This window comes from Pteropus medius, unplaced genomic scaffold, assembly GCF_902729225.1.
Source record: "Pteropus medius unplaced genomic scaffold, Ma_sr-lr_union100, whole genome shotgun sequence".
NCBI classification, from domain to species: Eukaryota; Metazoa; Chordata; class Mammalia; order Chiroptera; family Pteropodidae; genus Pteropus; species Pteropus medius.
Window position 1 is genome coordinate 1,012,984 of NW_024354503.1, and position 15,431 is coordinate 1,028,414.

At 34.5% G+C, this 15,431-nt stretch overlaps 1 protein-coding gene across 27 annotated transcripts in view; it reads right to left on the reverse strand.

Annotated features, from left to right (window-relative positions):
* Positions 1-676: 676 nt before the first annotated feature.
* Positions 677-15,431, reverse strand: part of EIF4G3 (eukaryotic translation initiation factor 4 gamma 3) — a 274,286-nt gene continuing 259,531 nt past the window's right edge. For all 27 annotated transcript variants that reach the window (XM_039854734.1, XM_039854728.1, XM_039854732.1 and 24 more), the window contains 5 exons: positions 14,076-14,174; positions 8,948-9,094; positions 5,114-5,195; positions 3,576-3,722; positions 677-1,630 (listed from right to left, as the gene is read on the reverse strand). In XM_039854734.1, coding sequence (XP_039710668.1) covers positions 1,449-1,630; positions 3,576-3,722; positions 5,114-5,195; positions 8,948-9,094; positions 14,076-14,174 — 657 coding nt within the window. In that variant the 3' untranslated portion in view covers positions 677-1,448. The remainder of the gene's footprint in view (positions 1,631-3,575; positions 3,723-5,113; positions 5,196-8,947; positions 9,095-14,075; positions 14,175-15,431) is intronic.

A 15,431-nucleotide genomic window follows, 5' to 3' on the forward strand; every position in this document is an offset into this window, starting at 1 on the left:
CAAAAAAGCACAGCACTCAGATATCTGTAGGAGAAACAGAGGCCCAAACCACAATTGGTTTCATACTCACCAGAATGGCAGGAGTGAAACTGAAGTTGGGGGGACAATGTGATTTTCACACATGATATCCGTTTGGTTTTAAACCTCACACCCACTTTTTAAAAAGTGTAATTTAGATTTGGTTTCTTTTATTCATTAGAAGACATCTTTGGTGGTAACTGATGATTTTAAAGTTAGGGGTAGTTGTAGTCTCAAAGTGAATTAGTGTCCGTAGTCCTAACACATACAGTGAAACACTTAAGTTATTTAAAAAATTGCCCTTAGGTTCAATCCCACCCTGAACGCATTTCTATCTAGTTGGTGTGGGGAAGAAGCTTCCCCTGGATCTCCAGAGGGACTCTCCCACCCAAGCACAAGTGGCCTCCCACAAAGTAGCTTGCCTCTTCCAACTACAGACACACACACACACTCTCTCGTTCTCTCTCTCTCTCCTCATCCCCTGAATGCCCCCACCCGCGATTTGAATTAGACAACGAAAAGCACCTCCCAGAGATGGGCACACAGCAGCAGCTGTCAAAAGGAGAAGTCACTTTACTTTCTTTTAAACTTGCAATGTTTGTCTTTATTTTGTTCTTTATATTTTGAAAGTGAAAAGAAATAGTATTGAGTCAATTTGTTTTTTTTTTTTTTTAAATATTTGTTCTATGTATTTACAAGCCTTAAAGTTGCTCTAAAGATTTCAAAAGTATTAAGAGTACTCTCCCCAGGGTAGCACTTTTTTTTTAAAACAATTCTTGGAGTTCTCTGGTCCACAGCATTTCCTTCTGTTCCAAGGTTATGTATGTTTTGAGATTACTATTGTGATTTTTTTATTTTCTGAAGCAAGCTGAGAGGCAGGCAGAAAGATTTGATGCCAAAAAAAAAAAAAAAAAATCTTCCTTACCTTGTTCACCCCAAACCTTCTTAAATTTGGACTAACTACTATGCTTTAAAACAAACGTGAGGTGCATCTGAAGGGGAGGGAAATTTATTTCTCTGCTTTTCTATTATACAAGTTGTTTACAGAAACTGCAAATTAAAAAATTACACTGGCATTTGCAGTCCTTAAAATAAATTAAAAGTTCTCAACTTTTTTTTTTTGCTAAACAGATGTGTTTTTTAAAAGTATGAGTCCTTGTTTACAAAGAAAAGATTAAAACAGAAAATATTTTCTATAAATAATACATGTATTTTGGTTTTAGTGCTCCCGCCCTCAGGTTTGAAGTTTACTTTTTTCCAGTACCTTTTTCCTCCATGATCACCTTTTTTTCTCTTTCCCCTCTCCCACTCGTGCACACGTGGGGGTTCCTGCGAGAATTGGCCTTGCTGCACTGTGATTGGCGAAGACGTGAAACTTTTTAAAAAAATACTTAAATTGTTTCTTTTGTTTCTTTTTGTGTATTTGAAGTTTAGTTATCCTCAGATTCCTCTTCTGCTTCCCGAAGCCATGTGAAGAATGCCGTGACAGATTTGAGGGCCACGCCCTTCCCATTCTGCTCTGCGGGGTCTTTGCTGCTTTCCCATTTGTAGAAGGCATCCTCGGAGATTACCTCTTCATCATACAGGCAATCAAAAAACATCCGTAACAAATCTGTATGGAAGTGAAAATGAACCATCAGCTTTGGGGCACTATATTTGTGAAGAAAAGACTGTATTTCCAAGTAACGAATAAATGTACATTGGTTCCCAGACGGAAGAGCATCCATTACAATTCATTATACTCCCTCTTGATAATGGCAAAATAACTTGCCTAAAGAACAGGAAAAGAAGATTTAAGCAGTCTAAATTATTTCTTATTCCTCTTATTTTACTCACTTTGAACTATATTCTGATATTGCTGAGCTGTTTGATATGTAGTTCTCAACCTAAACACTTTAAAAATTAAATACAAGAATAATTTTTTAGTTTCTTTATAAATTTCTCTATTGTTTAAAATTTTACAATAAAAACATACTATTTTTACAAATCTTGGGAGGAAAAGGCAAGATGTACTTTTCCCCCTTCTAATACTGTTTTCAAAATGAAGAGAGTAATAATTTTTATAGGTAAAAATGATCTCATCTGGTTTTTATACAGTGAAATGACAGTCATTTGTTGTTTTTAATGCTTGGATGATCTGGGAAATTTTAATTCTCTGTTTTGCTTAGTTTCTATTATTGCTCAAAAAATGGAGAAAGCTGATAGAGATATTAAGCCCCAATAGAGTTATATATATATATTTTAAATTCTTTCATTATGGGCTTTTAAAATTCATTTAAAGTCAGCTCACCAATCATTGATATTAATGGAGGGAGGCAGTGGAATAAACAATAATTACAAATATTAGGTTTAGAAAGAATCATATTAAAGTTTTTCTTTAGATTTACCTTCGTATTAAAAGCTAATATTGAAATCACTTCAATCTCTAAACTCTGCTTGGTCTATAGGGAAATGGAAGAAGCAAGTGGCCATGAGTCTGTTGGTGGTTAAGTCTAGAATTAAACATCTCTCAAGGGACTATTGAAGCTGATAATTATGGGAGATACTTTAATTTGACTGGATGAACACACAGCATCAATATCTTCCGATTACTTAACTATTTCTTGAAAATCTAATGTGCTCATCCTGTAACAGAAAAAGGAAGCCATGATGTTAATTAACGGTGTTGGAGAGAGCAAACAAAGTCAGATTAATTCTCTGATTAGGACTTAGATGTCCCTTCGGTCGTACCCCGAGGATTCACTGTTTCAGTCTTTCCCTTTTATCTCACAGAGGGATTCATTCATCAGCACTAGCAAAGAAGGAAAACTCTGCAAAGCCACAAGCTAAGAAAGTGCCAAAGAACTACTTCAGTGCTGCATCTAAAATAGCTATGTAATATTCACTATCACAAGTTTCAAATGAATTTTCGAGATTTAATAAAATTCAGTTTATTACCAGTATCACCAAAACTTAGGTTTTCAGGTTACCTTATTTGTCCAGTTAGCCAGAATTGATTATAACCCTTAACTGAAAACTAGTCTAAAACGCCTTAATGTCTTTGTTGGGTGCCTGAAGGTTATGAAGAGTATCATTCTCTTTCATTATTAAGACCTGTATCAAAAAAGGTGAAAAACTATGTATCACATATGCTAATACTGAGATGCCCTATACCTGCCCTAACCACAGGGCTATTTACATTTAAAGTAAATAAAATTTAAAATTCAGTTCCTTAGTCACAATAGCCACATTCAAGTGCTCAACTGACACACGTGGCTCATGGCTGCTACACTGTATGGTACAGATTTAACTCCATCATGGCAGAAAGTTTTATTAGACAGACCTGCCCTAGAATGAGGATTAAATATCTAATATCCACTAGTTTTCTTGTTGTTATTTTCTCATAAAAGTACATAAAAAATTCAGGTTTATTAAAGTTGTTGGTTATCTGAGTTTTTGTTTCTAATTATCCTTCTTTTACCTGTTGTTCAAATCCATCAAACCCTCTCTCAACCACTGGCCTTGATACATATACCTCACCCGCTGGCTTGGCTAATCGTAGCAAGAAGTAAACTTACTAGCAGGTTGATCAAGTTTTACTATTGATGCTTGTAGTGCATAAAGTGCTTGCAGTTCCTTCTCTGTATCCGAGTCTAGGTACTTGAGTAAGATCGGTACTCTCTGCTTAATAACAGCAGTGTCCACTCGAAAGGTAGAACAGTCAGCTAGAGGGGATAGAATAACTAAGCATTACATTTAAATAATTAGTACACAGAGCTATTTTCAATTTCTGAGTCATGAGACACATATAACTCTACAAGGAAAGAGGAAGCGTAGGGGTCCGAGGCAAAGATTTTGAAATTCAAAATGTTCTAAAATTCTTAGTGGGATATTCTCTCTGAAACAGTAATAAAAAAAAACACGGAGGGGGGATGTATTTTGAGTGCTGGGTTCCCTCAAGAGTAGCCTACCCAGTTCTTTATCTTTAATCATAATGAAACAGGTACAGTGATTTTATGACATTCCAAACTACAAAAGGAACATTAAAAAAGGAAATTAAAGTAATAGTTCGCGCAAATCTTCTAGAAGGGTAAAAGAATTAGAACCATTTTATTATTACAGGAAGATGAAGATTATTTGTGACAGTGCAAACAACATATCAGATCCAGGCCTTTTGGGGGAAAGACACAATAAAAGGGGCTGAGGAAGGTACCCGCAGAGCCAAGAAGTGTAAGGTTTTACTTCTTCCGTAAGTTAGCGCTAGGACACAATCTTGTTTTTAAAAGCAGTTTTTATATTTTCCAACTCTGATTTTAAAGCACGAAAGTCTTATGGCTCCACACATAACAGAAATGATTTAAAAATTTTTATGAAGACTTTCCACTTAGCTTGTTGTTTACCTCATTAAAGAATGAACATTGAAAAAACATTTATCTGACAGAAAATCTTAAATTATAATTCTGAAGCTATATTCTAAAATGATAAAAAGAGGCCTGAATTCTGAACAACTTTTGAACTGATTTTTTTCTATTTCAGTGACAGAAATGTGGATTTCTCCCTGAAGCTAAGATGATGATCTTGTTAGATATTGTTAAATACTATAGCCTGGAATATTTAGGGTTTCACCAATCCTAAAGCTATCCACCCATGTAATTCATTAACATCCAATGAAATTGTCTCATCATATAAAGTCAACATAAAGCAGGAGAAACTGGTATTTTCTTTTCTCATATATGTATATTTACATAAGATGGCTTTCCTGTTGAGATTAGGGCTTCAGCGATATGTTAAGAATAGTCGACCTGCTTATTCTAACTCTTGACTAGAAGAAGGAGGAGGTTTTCAATGTTGGAGGTGAAAAGTAAAATCGCAAATTATAATGTGAATTAGAAAAGTCGCATGCAACAGAATATAAAACAACCCAAAGCATGCGGCAGCTGCTCAGATCTGGGCTCTCTGCAGGCACAGCAGACAGAGAGAAATGGCACCCATTTGCACAGAAACTAAGTTATATAGGGCAAGTTTTGAAGATAATATGAACTCAGGTCCATATTGTCAGTACTTGACATAGTAGGGATGTCACATGTTAAGCTTTACCTTCAGAAATGTTACTTACCTATAATAGCTGCTTTACAAACAGCTGTCATTAAAGCTCTAAGGAATGTAGGTGAACTCATCTGGCTTTCATCTAGATTAGCCTGATAGCAAAAGTAAATGGAACAGTTAAAGGTACACTTGCACAGAAGAGAAATTACTTCTCCTAAACTAGGCCTCATTTGGCACTAGGGGTAGATAGGGTCACATTCAACCTTCCTGCAAAAATTAATTTTCTGAATTACTGTAAAATTCTTAGGCTACCGTTGGTTCTGCCTGAAAATGTTCTAAGTAGCAGTATTTAGTTTTCAGGGAGGTTATCGCTGTCTATCGTTTACTTATTCAATAATGCAGTACTGTGTTCTAGGTACATTTGCAAGAGCAACAATTTAAAGCATTTTCTTCCTCAATAAATAACCTATATTTATACATTTGAAAGAACAACTATACCACAACCACAGTGTATTTTAAAGACTACTTTTCTCAGTCATGTGCAACTATTTTTAGATGTGTGAACATAGTTTTAATCTTAATTTTAATGTTGAAGTAGAGAGTAATCTTGAGCATTGTCTCATACGAACTGTTCAGGTGGTGGTGAGATAACTGTTACTCTTCTCTAAGGATGGCAGAAAAATGTCTTTAAAGATGTTAAGGAAATGAACCAATTTATTTTTTAGTTTATTTCTCTTAAGATTTTATTTCTCTTAATAGTTTCTTGCTGTAAAACAGTCCTAAGCCAGATGAGTGGCAAAAGAAATGACAAACTAAATAAGACATTTTCTAGGCAGGTATTTCAAATACTTTTCTAAGTTTATGCTCCTCAAGCCTGTGAACAGAATTAGTGCTTGTCTCAGCTTCTTTTAATAGCACAGCATAGCGTTTTTCCCTGAAAGGGTCGGCCTTAAAATGACTGGCCAGGAAAAATTAAAGATGTCACTATAAACTTCTGTGTTAGAAAACTAAGAATTTCAAAGATATTTAAAGATCAGTTTAATGTTTATGAATTTTAAAACTAATATGTTAGTTAGCAGCTCTCTTGTTGTTGAATAGCTAACTTCAAATATCACTTGGGAAGAACTGGTAGTTTCTTGAGAGCCGAATTCAGAGTGGTTAACAAGTCGGATGGCTAGCTCTGCTGGATACTGGCAGAGGTGAACAAGGAGCTTTCCCTACCAATCTCTCCCCACAGAAGAGAAACATGTGGTGCTACTGCTGACAGCTAAGGTTGGGGACGGAGTGGGGCAAGAGCCACAAATAAAAGATTTCAGGATGACTTATATGTTATAGCCAGTTGCTGCTTTATACCTCTTTTAAAAATATTATTATCTAGGCTGCAGCTAGGCTGGTATAATCCCAGAAATTACTTCTTCGAAGTCTGAACAATTATTTTTGAAGAATAAATGAGAGAATTAAAAGACTCCATTACTTTTGGGCCAACAATACAAACAGGTGGATAGAGCTATTCCAAGCACTGAATACCATGTGAAACCTCCAAAGGATTAGATTTCAAGCAGAATCTGAGAAAAGAAACAAATTAGCTAAATGTAATTAGATAATAAATATAACTTCTAAACCGTCTGTTTCTTGTTTTAAAGAAACAAATTGCATATTTCTCCTACCGAAAAAGCTGAATACTGTAATTCTAATATTTAAAGCAGAAAGACCTGAAGAAAAGTGTCAAGAACACTAAAGTATAGATTAAGCAAAGATGTTTAAAAAATGTGCAAGAACAAGAGGGAAGATCGATCTGCTAATTGGGATAGTTAACCAAAATTGGATTTACATAAAACTGTATCAGATACAGAGCAACAAACATCTGTATGTACTGTGAGCTCAGTTACTATTATGTTTTGTATTCTTGCTCTCTTTTTAAAAGTCACCTTTATTAGGTATAATTTATATTCAGTAAAATTTACCTTTTATCTTCTCTTTAAGAAGAATAATTGTTGCTCTGGAATAGGTGGAATAAATATTGATATAAAAAAATGAAGCCCGACATGAACAAAGAGGTAAAAACAACATCATTTTACAATACATGTGAAAATAAAAGAACAAATTGCTCAAATGGTGGTGTGATCTATGAAAAATCATGGAGAAAGAGAATGATGTTATATCTTACTTCTAAAATAGAAAAGAAGGTATATGGTGTCAATAACAGACCAGCAAGCTTGATGCCGATTGTGTGCTAAATTCTACAACAAACTATCACATGAATGAGTTAAGTCTTAGAAACGAAAGAGATGGTTATGCTAAGAGGACTAAATATATATATGAAAAACAGGTCATGCTAACCTTTCCTTTTCTGATTTGATTAGTATATAGTAGTTCAGATAGATACAGGCATAAGTCCTCTGGACTTTGGTAAGGCATTTGACAAATTATCTAATGATAGCTATCCCCTTGTGTACAAGATGAAAAGAAGAACAAGACAGTAGAATGATGTGAAATAATAAACGGTGAACAGCTGAAAGTGTCCACAGGGGTGGGGATGCAGTCTGGTCCCTGGAAGTATGCTGCTTTGTCCTTGGCCCTACCCTACTTACATTTTATTCATAACTTGGATGACGACACAGTTGGTTTATTAGTGAAATGAAGGAGAATAGAAAGTGAAAAAAGGTGGCAAGCAAATTTTGTGACCAAGTCAGAATCTAAACTGTTCTGATAGACTAAAAAAGGTGTCTAATTTAAGAGGATGACATAAACAGAAATCAAATTTTAAAAGTCCCATTTTGGTTAAAAATCCAAATGTGTATGTTCAGGATGAAAAGAGATGGCTAAACTGTAGAACATAAAAGAATGGGTACTACATAACCAAGAGAGCAATTTGAGTTCAGTGTGATGAGCCGGCCAAAGCACAGAGTCCAAAACAAAGAAGGCAATAGCACCACCTAACTCTGTTGGACCACATCTGGTGATCATGCTCTGTTTGCACATGTCGCTTTGATAGCGATGCTGAAAATCCTGGTTATGTTTGGATACAAGTAACCAGACAAGGGTCTGGGTATCAAGATTTCAAGAAAGAATGAAAGGACCTAGAAAGAGAGACAGGAATGCAATGGCAGACTATTACAATTAATAAAGGTTCCCAACTAGGCGAGATGACAGACTTATTAATCTTATACAGACATGGGGGAAAATAGGTAAAAAACCAAATTATTAAAAGCCTCATTATTTCTCAATACCTAGAAGTGGTTGGAGAAACAATCTTTTAGAAGGACTACAAAAAAGAATTTATACAAGAGGGAAAGAACTAGATTAGCCCTCTATGGCTTTCTTTCAACTTGGATTATTATATGATTCCATGGAAAATGTACACAAATAAAACACACTTACATGAACAAGAATTACTATTTAAAGGAATATAGTAACAGATTAGAAACAAACATTAAAGGAATATAGTAACAGATTAGAAACAAACATGATCGATAGACTCCACAAGATAAATAAGTACTAAATTTTCAAAGGGAATGTATTATGAAAATGTAAGCCAACACATTTCATAATAACTATATACTGCTTATTAATTTTATTTAGGATAGTATCTAAAATGTGAGAACATTTAGAAAAAAATGTAAATTTTTGAATGGTAATATGTAAGGTATATCCTAACCTAATGAGACCCAGAAAAATGGCTTATGTTCTGAATATTTTTACTTGACTTTACAAAAGACTGTGACTCTTATAAAAACAGAAAAACAGCCTTACAGTTACAAATACGAATATATATAAGAACAAAAACTAACTTCATTAAAGTAAAAAAACTCCCATAAAGTGAAAGGGTAAATATGTGAATTAAGGGGATCCCTCAAGAATCTTTCTTGCAGAGATATCGAGGAAGGTGATATAGCTGTCATACCTCTACCCAGTCAAAGATCTGTTCATCATTTGCTTTGTCCTCAATGATGAGTTGCTCGAGTCGCTTATATAGCTCTTCAGCAGAGAGTTCTTTCTTTGAAAGTGCTTCGGAGGAACAGGAACTGTCAGACTCTATAAAGTCCAACTTCTGAAACATAAAATGTTAAACATATTAATATAATTCAATATTATCATCACCCAGAGAGGAAAACAAAGTCATGGGCTATACCTTCTATTTTACATGGAATCAAAATGATCAGCAGAAGCCATTTTATAATTATAATTCAGAAAGATTCTTAGTCCGTTATCCTTCTGAATATTTCTCCCACTTTTTATACTGTGCTTTGCTGATTCTCCTTAAAAACAAGCAAGCAAACAAAACCACTGGAATTATCTCTCTGGGTATGCTTACCTCTAAATCATTCTCAGCTTCAGTTTTGCTCTTAGCTGTGACATAGCTCTAAGGCAGGGCAGGAGTACTAGCTAGGTATAATTTAACTCCTTTTCTGCAGCCTATGGTTTAATATCAGTATCACCACAGAACAGCTGTCAAAACTCTGCAGTTCTGGTTTTGTTCAGTCCTTCAAACTCTTCCTAACCATTCTGAATCCAAGTGTGAGAAATGAGGCCATAATTGTTTAACTCTTGGACAGGTAGTTAAAAAAAAGAATGATAATAAAAATTATTGGTAATTTCCAAGGCTCTAAGATACTGAGGTATATAGGTATGCTTTGCTTTATGAAGTTTTATTATGTAAAAATCATAAAGATTAAAATATTAAAGATTATTAACATAAATTTTTCTCTAATACTTTCAAAGACTGACATTTCTATACCTTCCTTGGATCCACAAAGGAAAAATTACCTGGGCTTGTCAAAAAAAATTTTTTTTCATCTTATTGTTTTAATTGTCTTTACCAAATACGTAGCATTTCTAAGTAATATTTTCCTAAAAAGTTTTGGAAACATGATTCGATATCATAATTTTTCTTAATTGTTGAAAAATTAAATACTCCCCACACTTTAGTGTGCACACAGAAGAACAAGATGATGGCTATAAGTTCTTTTAAGAACAGGCAATTAATTTTTTATAACCTTGAAACATTCTTCAGATTTATTCTAACACTCTTATGTTAGAACGCTTACATCTAACACCTGTTTAATCTACCCCAAACCTAAAGAAATAATTTAAGGTCTGAGAGCAATTAACAACAAAAACAAAATCAAACATGAAGGACAGTGCTCATTAATAAAGTGTGACATAAAAAATTAAAAATAACAACCCTTAACACTGTCAAAGGGAGTCAGTGGTGAGCTGTAAAATTTATATTGGTTACAGGAGAGAAACATTTGTTTCTCAGAACTCTTGTGTTTCTATACAAGTTATTTAATTTTCTGGAATCCAGAATGTTGGGCTTCAAATTTATGGATTAGTTTCATCATCACCTCTTGCAGAACGTACTAGTGTTCCCAGAAAAATGGCTTTAAACCATCTATTTTAGAAGAAAGCAAAAAGTCAGGATATGGAAGGCCAAGTTTTCTGGAACCTCATTTTTCTAATTGCCTTTTAAACATTTTAATAACAAATTATCCATAATTTATTGAGTACCTCTCTGCTCAATATTTCTTAAGCAACTCATTTAATCTCCATAGAAATCTTACAATGTAGGTATTATTAGCATTTTATAGGTGGGGAATCCAAAGCTCAGAGAAATCAAGTAACTTTCTTGTGACATTCAAGTGACATTAAGCAGTAGAAAACTGGAGTATGAATCCAAGTATATCTGACATCAAACCAGGGTGCCATGTTTTCATTTATCTTGGATGAATTCTACCTAGAAGTGGAATTGCTGGGTCACACGGAAATTCTAACCACCATCTTCACGTTGTTATTTTCATAAATTACATTTTTATACGGTGTGTGCTCATTAACATATATTTATAATAATTATTTTATGGATTTGCTTTTTAAATCATATAGGAAAGAAAAAAGAGGAGCTACAAACCAAAAATATAATATTCGCTTTTATGTCTACTCTGTAGCTACCTTTATCAGTTATCTTTATTTCTTCCCGTGCTTTCAGTTACAGTCTACAGTGCTCTTGTTTCAGTCTGAAGGATTCCCTTTAGAATTTCTTGAAGGGCAGGTCTACTGGTGAGAACCTCATTTAACTTTTAAATCTGGGAATCTCTTAATTTCTTCATTTTTAAAGGAAATTTTGCCAGATATAAAATTCTTGGTTGACAGTTTTTAAATTTTAGCATTTAAGTATATCATCCCAGTGTCTTTTGACCTCCATGGTTTCTGATGAGAAGTAGGCTGTTAATCTTACTGAAGATTCTTTGTATCTGATCTACCTCTCCTGCTGCTTTCAAAATTTTTTCTTTGTCTTTGCCTTTCAACAATTTCATTATTATATCCTGGAGTAAATCTCTTTGAGTTTTACCCTGCTTGGATCTCACTGAAATTTCTAGATGTGTAGATTCATGTCTTTGATCAAATTTGGGAAGTTTTTGGCCATTCTTTCTTCAAATATTTTTTCTGCCCCTTTCTCTCTCTCTCTCTTCTTCTTCTGGGACTCCATAATGTGTATGTTGGTATACTTGATGATATCCCATAGGTCCTTAGGCTCTGTTCATTTTTTACAACTCAATTTTCTTCCTGTTCCTCAAACTAAGCAATTTCTTCGTTTAAAGCATTTTTATATCTTTAATGAATTAAATCTCCAATATGTATTATTATAATTTAAAGTTTTCTTTTAAATAAATAACTACAGGAACTTTATTTAAAAACTTCGATGATATTCAGTTTCACAGAATGATACCAGAAACTTCATTAGCAAAATAATTTATAAAAGAATAAACCTGTTGCAAAAACTAAGGATGAATTTTCGTGGCAGTATGACTGTGACTGACTGAGCAATTTCAACTGCCCTATTTTCAAGTTCACTGATTCTTACTTCTCCCTGCTCAAATCTGCTGTTGAAGCCTACTAAAGTCATATGTTGCTTAACAACAGGGATGCATTCTGAAAAATGCATCATTGGGCTATTTCATCATTCTGCACATGTTATAGAGTGCCTTTATCTAATGTATACACTAGATGTGTAGTGGTACAACCTACTACACTTCTAGGCTATATGGTATAGCCTATTGCTCCTAGACTACCAAGTTATATAGCACGCCACTGTACTGAATACTGTAGACAACTGTAACTCAATGGGAAGTATTTACGTACCTACACATATCTAAACATAGAAATGGTACAGTAAAATATAGTATAAAAATGAACATGGAACTTGCAGAACTGGAAGTTGCTCTGGTTGAGTGAGTGGTGAGTAAACATGAAGGCCCAGGACATTACTGTACACTGCTGTGTAATTTATAAACACAGTGCACTTAAGCTACACAAGATTTATAACATTTTTCTTTATTCGATAATAAATTAACCTTAGCTTATGGTAACCTTTTTATCTGACAAACTTTCTAATGTTTTTAAACTTTCTATCTTTTGTAATAACATTTAGCTTAAAACACAAACACTATATAGCTGTATGAAAATCTTGTAACATCTCTTAAAATTCTAACTAGTTTCTTCTTTTAAAAAAAAGTCTGGTGAGTCATTTTCACTAGTCTCTTCTTGTTTGCTCATTTTTGTGATTCCCTCTTTTTTATATAGTGTTATTTTATATTCTGAGTGATAATTTCATTATCTCAAGTCTTTGGGGTCTAAATCTGGCATTTTTTGTCTGTTTACTCTCACTCATGGTTACTTGTTTCATTATATGTTAAATAAACAAACTCTAAGTGTTAACTTATACATTTAGATCATGTTACTTTGTAGAAAAAAGGGACCTAAGTTGAGGTTGTTTTTCCAAAGACATTTTGACTTGCTTCTTGGAGTCAGGACTGGGTCATTTCAATCTCTTTTAAAATCTCTGGCTGCACTTAATGGCATTGGGCCGCATGACCTTCACAAAGTGCTTATTGCTCAAGAGTTCAGATTTCATCTCTGGCTATTTTTGCCCCTCATTCTTTTTGTTCCTCGGGCATTTCTTCCACTTTCTACAAGCCTCGCAATGAAAGATAAATTATACTTTATGCAGGTTCTTACAGTTGTAGCAGGAGCTCTCTCCAGTGTATCTAGGCTACAACCAAAGGAAGCTAAAGTCCATAATAACCTATTACAATGTCTTTATCCAGCACTACATACTTACTTTACGGTCATTTTCAGATTCCCATTTTGCCTAAGAGTAATCTTTTCTCCTCCCTATTGCTGATTTTGTTGGCTGTCTTAGCTTTAATTTTCATCATATGTTTTAGAATTTTGATTTGCATGATCATTTTGAGGGTGCTGTTTTGTTTGTTTTCTTTCTCTGTCATGTTCTCCAGTCTAGTAGTTTTATGGCTGCATCTATCCGATCTCTCACAATTCTTAGTTTAGCAGCCAATTATATCAACCATTGGGTATTCTGCCTTGTTATAAATTTCTGGATCCAGTTACCAAGTCAGTAGGCAGCCTAGCAAAGGTTCTTTCTGTAAAACTATGTCTACTTCCTGGATCTTATTTATTTATGGTATTTATCTATGGTTTCATGCAGTAAGCTGCTCCTCCAATCCTCTGCCTTGTAAGGAACATGCCAGTGGCCATTAGCCCCCAGAAATAACTTCTGGTTGTCTATTCCTGCTTTCAGATCCAGAACTAAGAAAGCTTGCAGTTTTAGCTCTATTACTCCTGCTTTATTTATCAATTTCATTTCTGGTTCATGAAGATATATAGCTTGTTTTCTAAGTGTGACTAAGTCTTTTAAATTTTCTCTTTCCTTTTATCTATCATCTAACGGATGCATACTTGGAGTGGACATAAAACATGGACTTAAAATGACATCTTGCCCATGACTCCTATTTATCTAATTTTGAAGCCTGGAATATTAATGAAATTACCTTCATTTCCTCTATGATCAACTATGGTTGACCCTTGAACAATATAGGGGCTACAGGTGCCGACCAACTGTGTAGTTGAAAATCCATGTTATCAATCAAGTTGGTATTCTGCATACACATGTTCCCAACTGTGGACTGAAAATATGTACTATCAAACAAGTAGGCATAAGCCTTGTTCTTACTCACCTGCTCCAAGAGAAAATTATGTACATCTTCCCCTTCTGGTAAAAAGTCCTTCCAGCTGAGGTCAGCTTCCCTCCATAAGGCTCCCACTTTCTTATGGCTCTAAAACAGAGATAAGTCAAATCCACTTACTTTTACAATGGCAAAAGAAAAACAAAAGTTAAGAGTGCAGAATGGTTAAGACTGAAAAACCAAAACTTTTCCTTGCTGATAGGAAGTTAATTTCTTAGGACTTTTAGCTCTCAAACTGAGATGTCTAAATGTTGTAAATATAATGGCGAAAGACTGAAGTACTGTTGTTCAAGATTCAATAGTTTCTTTTACTAGATGACTAATCTGAGGGTCTGCAAGCTGGTGTTTGGCGTTTATAGAGTCACCTAAAAAGAGTCCAATGCACAGAGTTTACAAATTCAACACTGTCTCTTTTCCTAGACAGTGCTATATCCATCTGCTAGGAAAGCCATTCAGCAAGCCTCACTGGAATCCCTCTTCATAGTAGGTCGTGATTATGCTGCCAAACATGAGAATGACTAAGGAAGTTGTTCTTGAACCAGGAATGAGAAATGTTTCAAGAGCAAGAAGCACAAGGTTGAACCCAAGAAATAGAGAAGAGCTGTTGTCAGCTGGAAAATTGATGAGAAAGTGGTTCAAGTCCACTGCTTGAATAAAGTTACAATGATAAAGGAAAATGTCAGGGTTTGAGGCTGCAGCTGTCATCGAAGGCACATGTAAGGCACAGCTGATATCTTGGTAGAGCTACGATTTAAACTCAGGCTCTCTCACCGCAGAATTTACGCTCTACAAGAATTTCATTTTCATTTTTACAAATAAAAGTTCGCAAGAATTTGAGTTGTAAGTAAGGATTAAAGTAGGTAGGAAAGGAGGAAGAAATTCTGGATCTACAAATTAGGGTTCAATAAAAACTTTAGTGCCAGCAAGCAAAGAGTATAAATAACAAATAGATACTCACTTCGAACTAGAGATCAGGCTATTTAGTACACCTATCTATGAATAACTTATGCAAGTGTGATACAGAAGTACTTCTATATATTTAGAAGGAGAAATAAAATGTTGGATTTTTTAAATCAATGCCTATAAAACAATGGAATTTATCATTTCAAAATCTTTCGCTCTCATTTGAATAAGTCAGAAAATCACTCCAGAATTTTAATGCTTGAGTTATTTTATTTTGACATTTTCACCTCAGGTGCTACATCACCTTTGTGATGCTACATCACTTTCCCAAACCAAACCTCGAGACCTCTAATACAACACTGACACACTGTTTTGAAACTATTGGTTCAGACTCGTCTGTCTCCCTCTCTAGTCTACAAATTTTTTGAAGGTTTAGTTATCTTT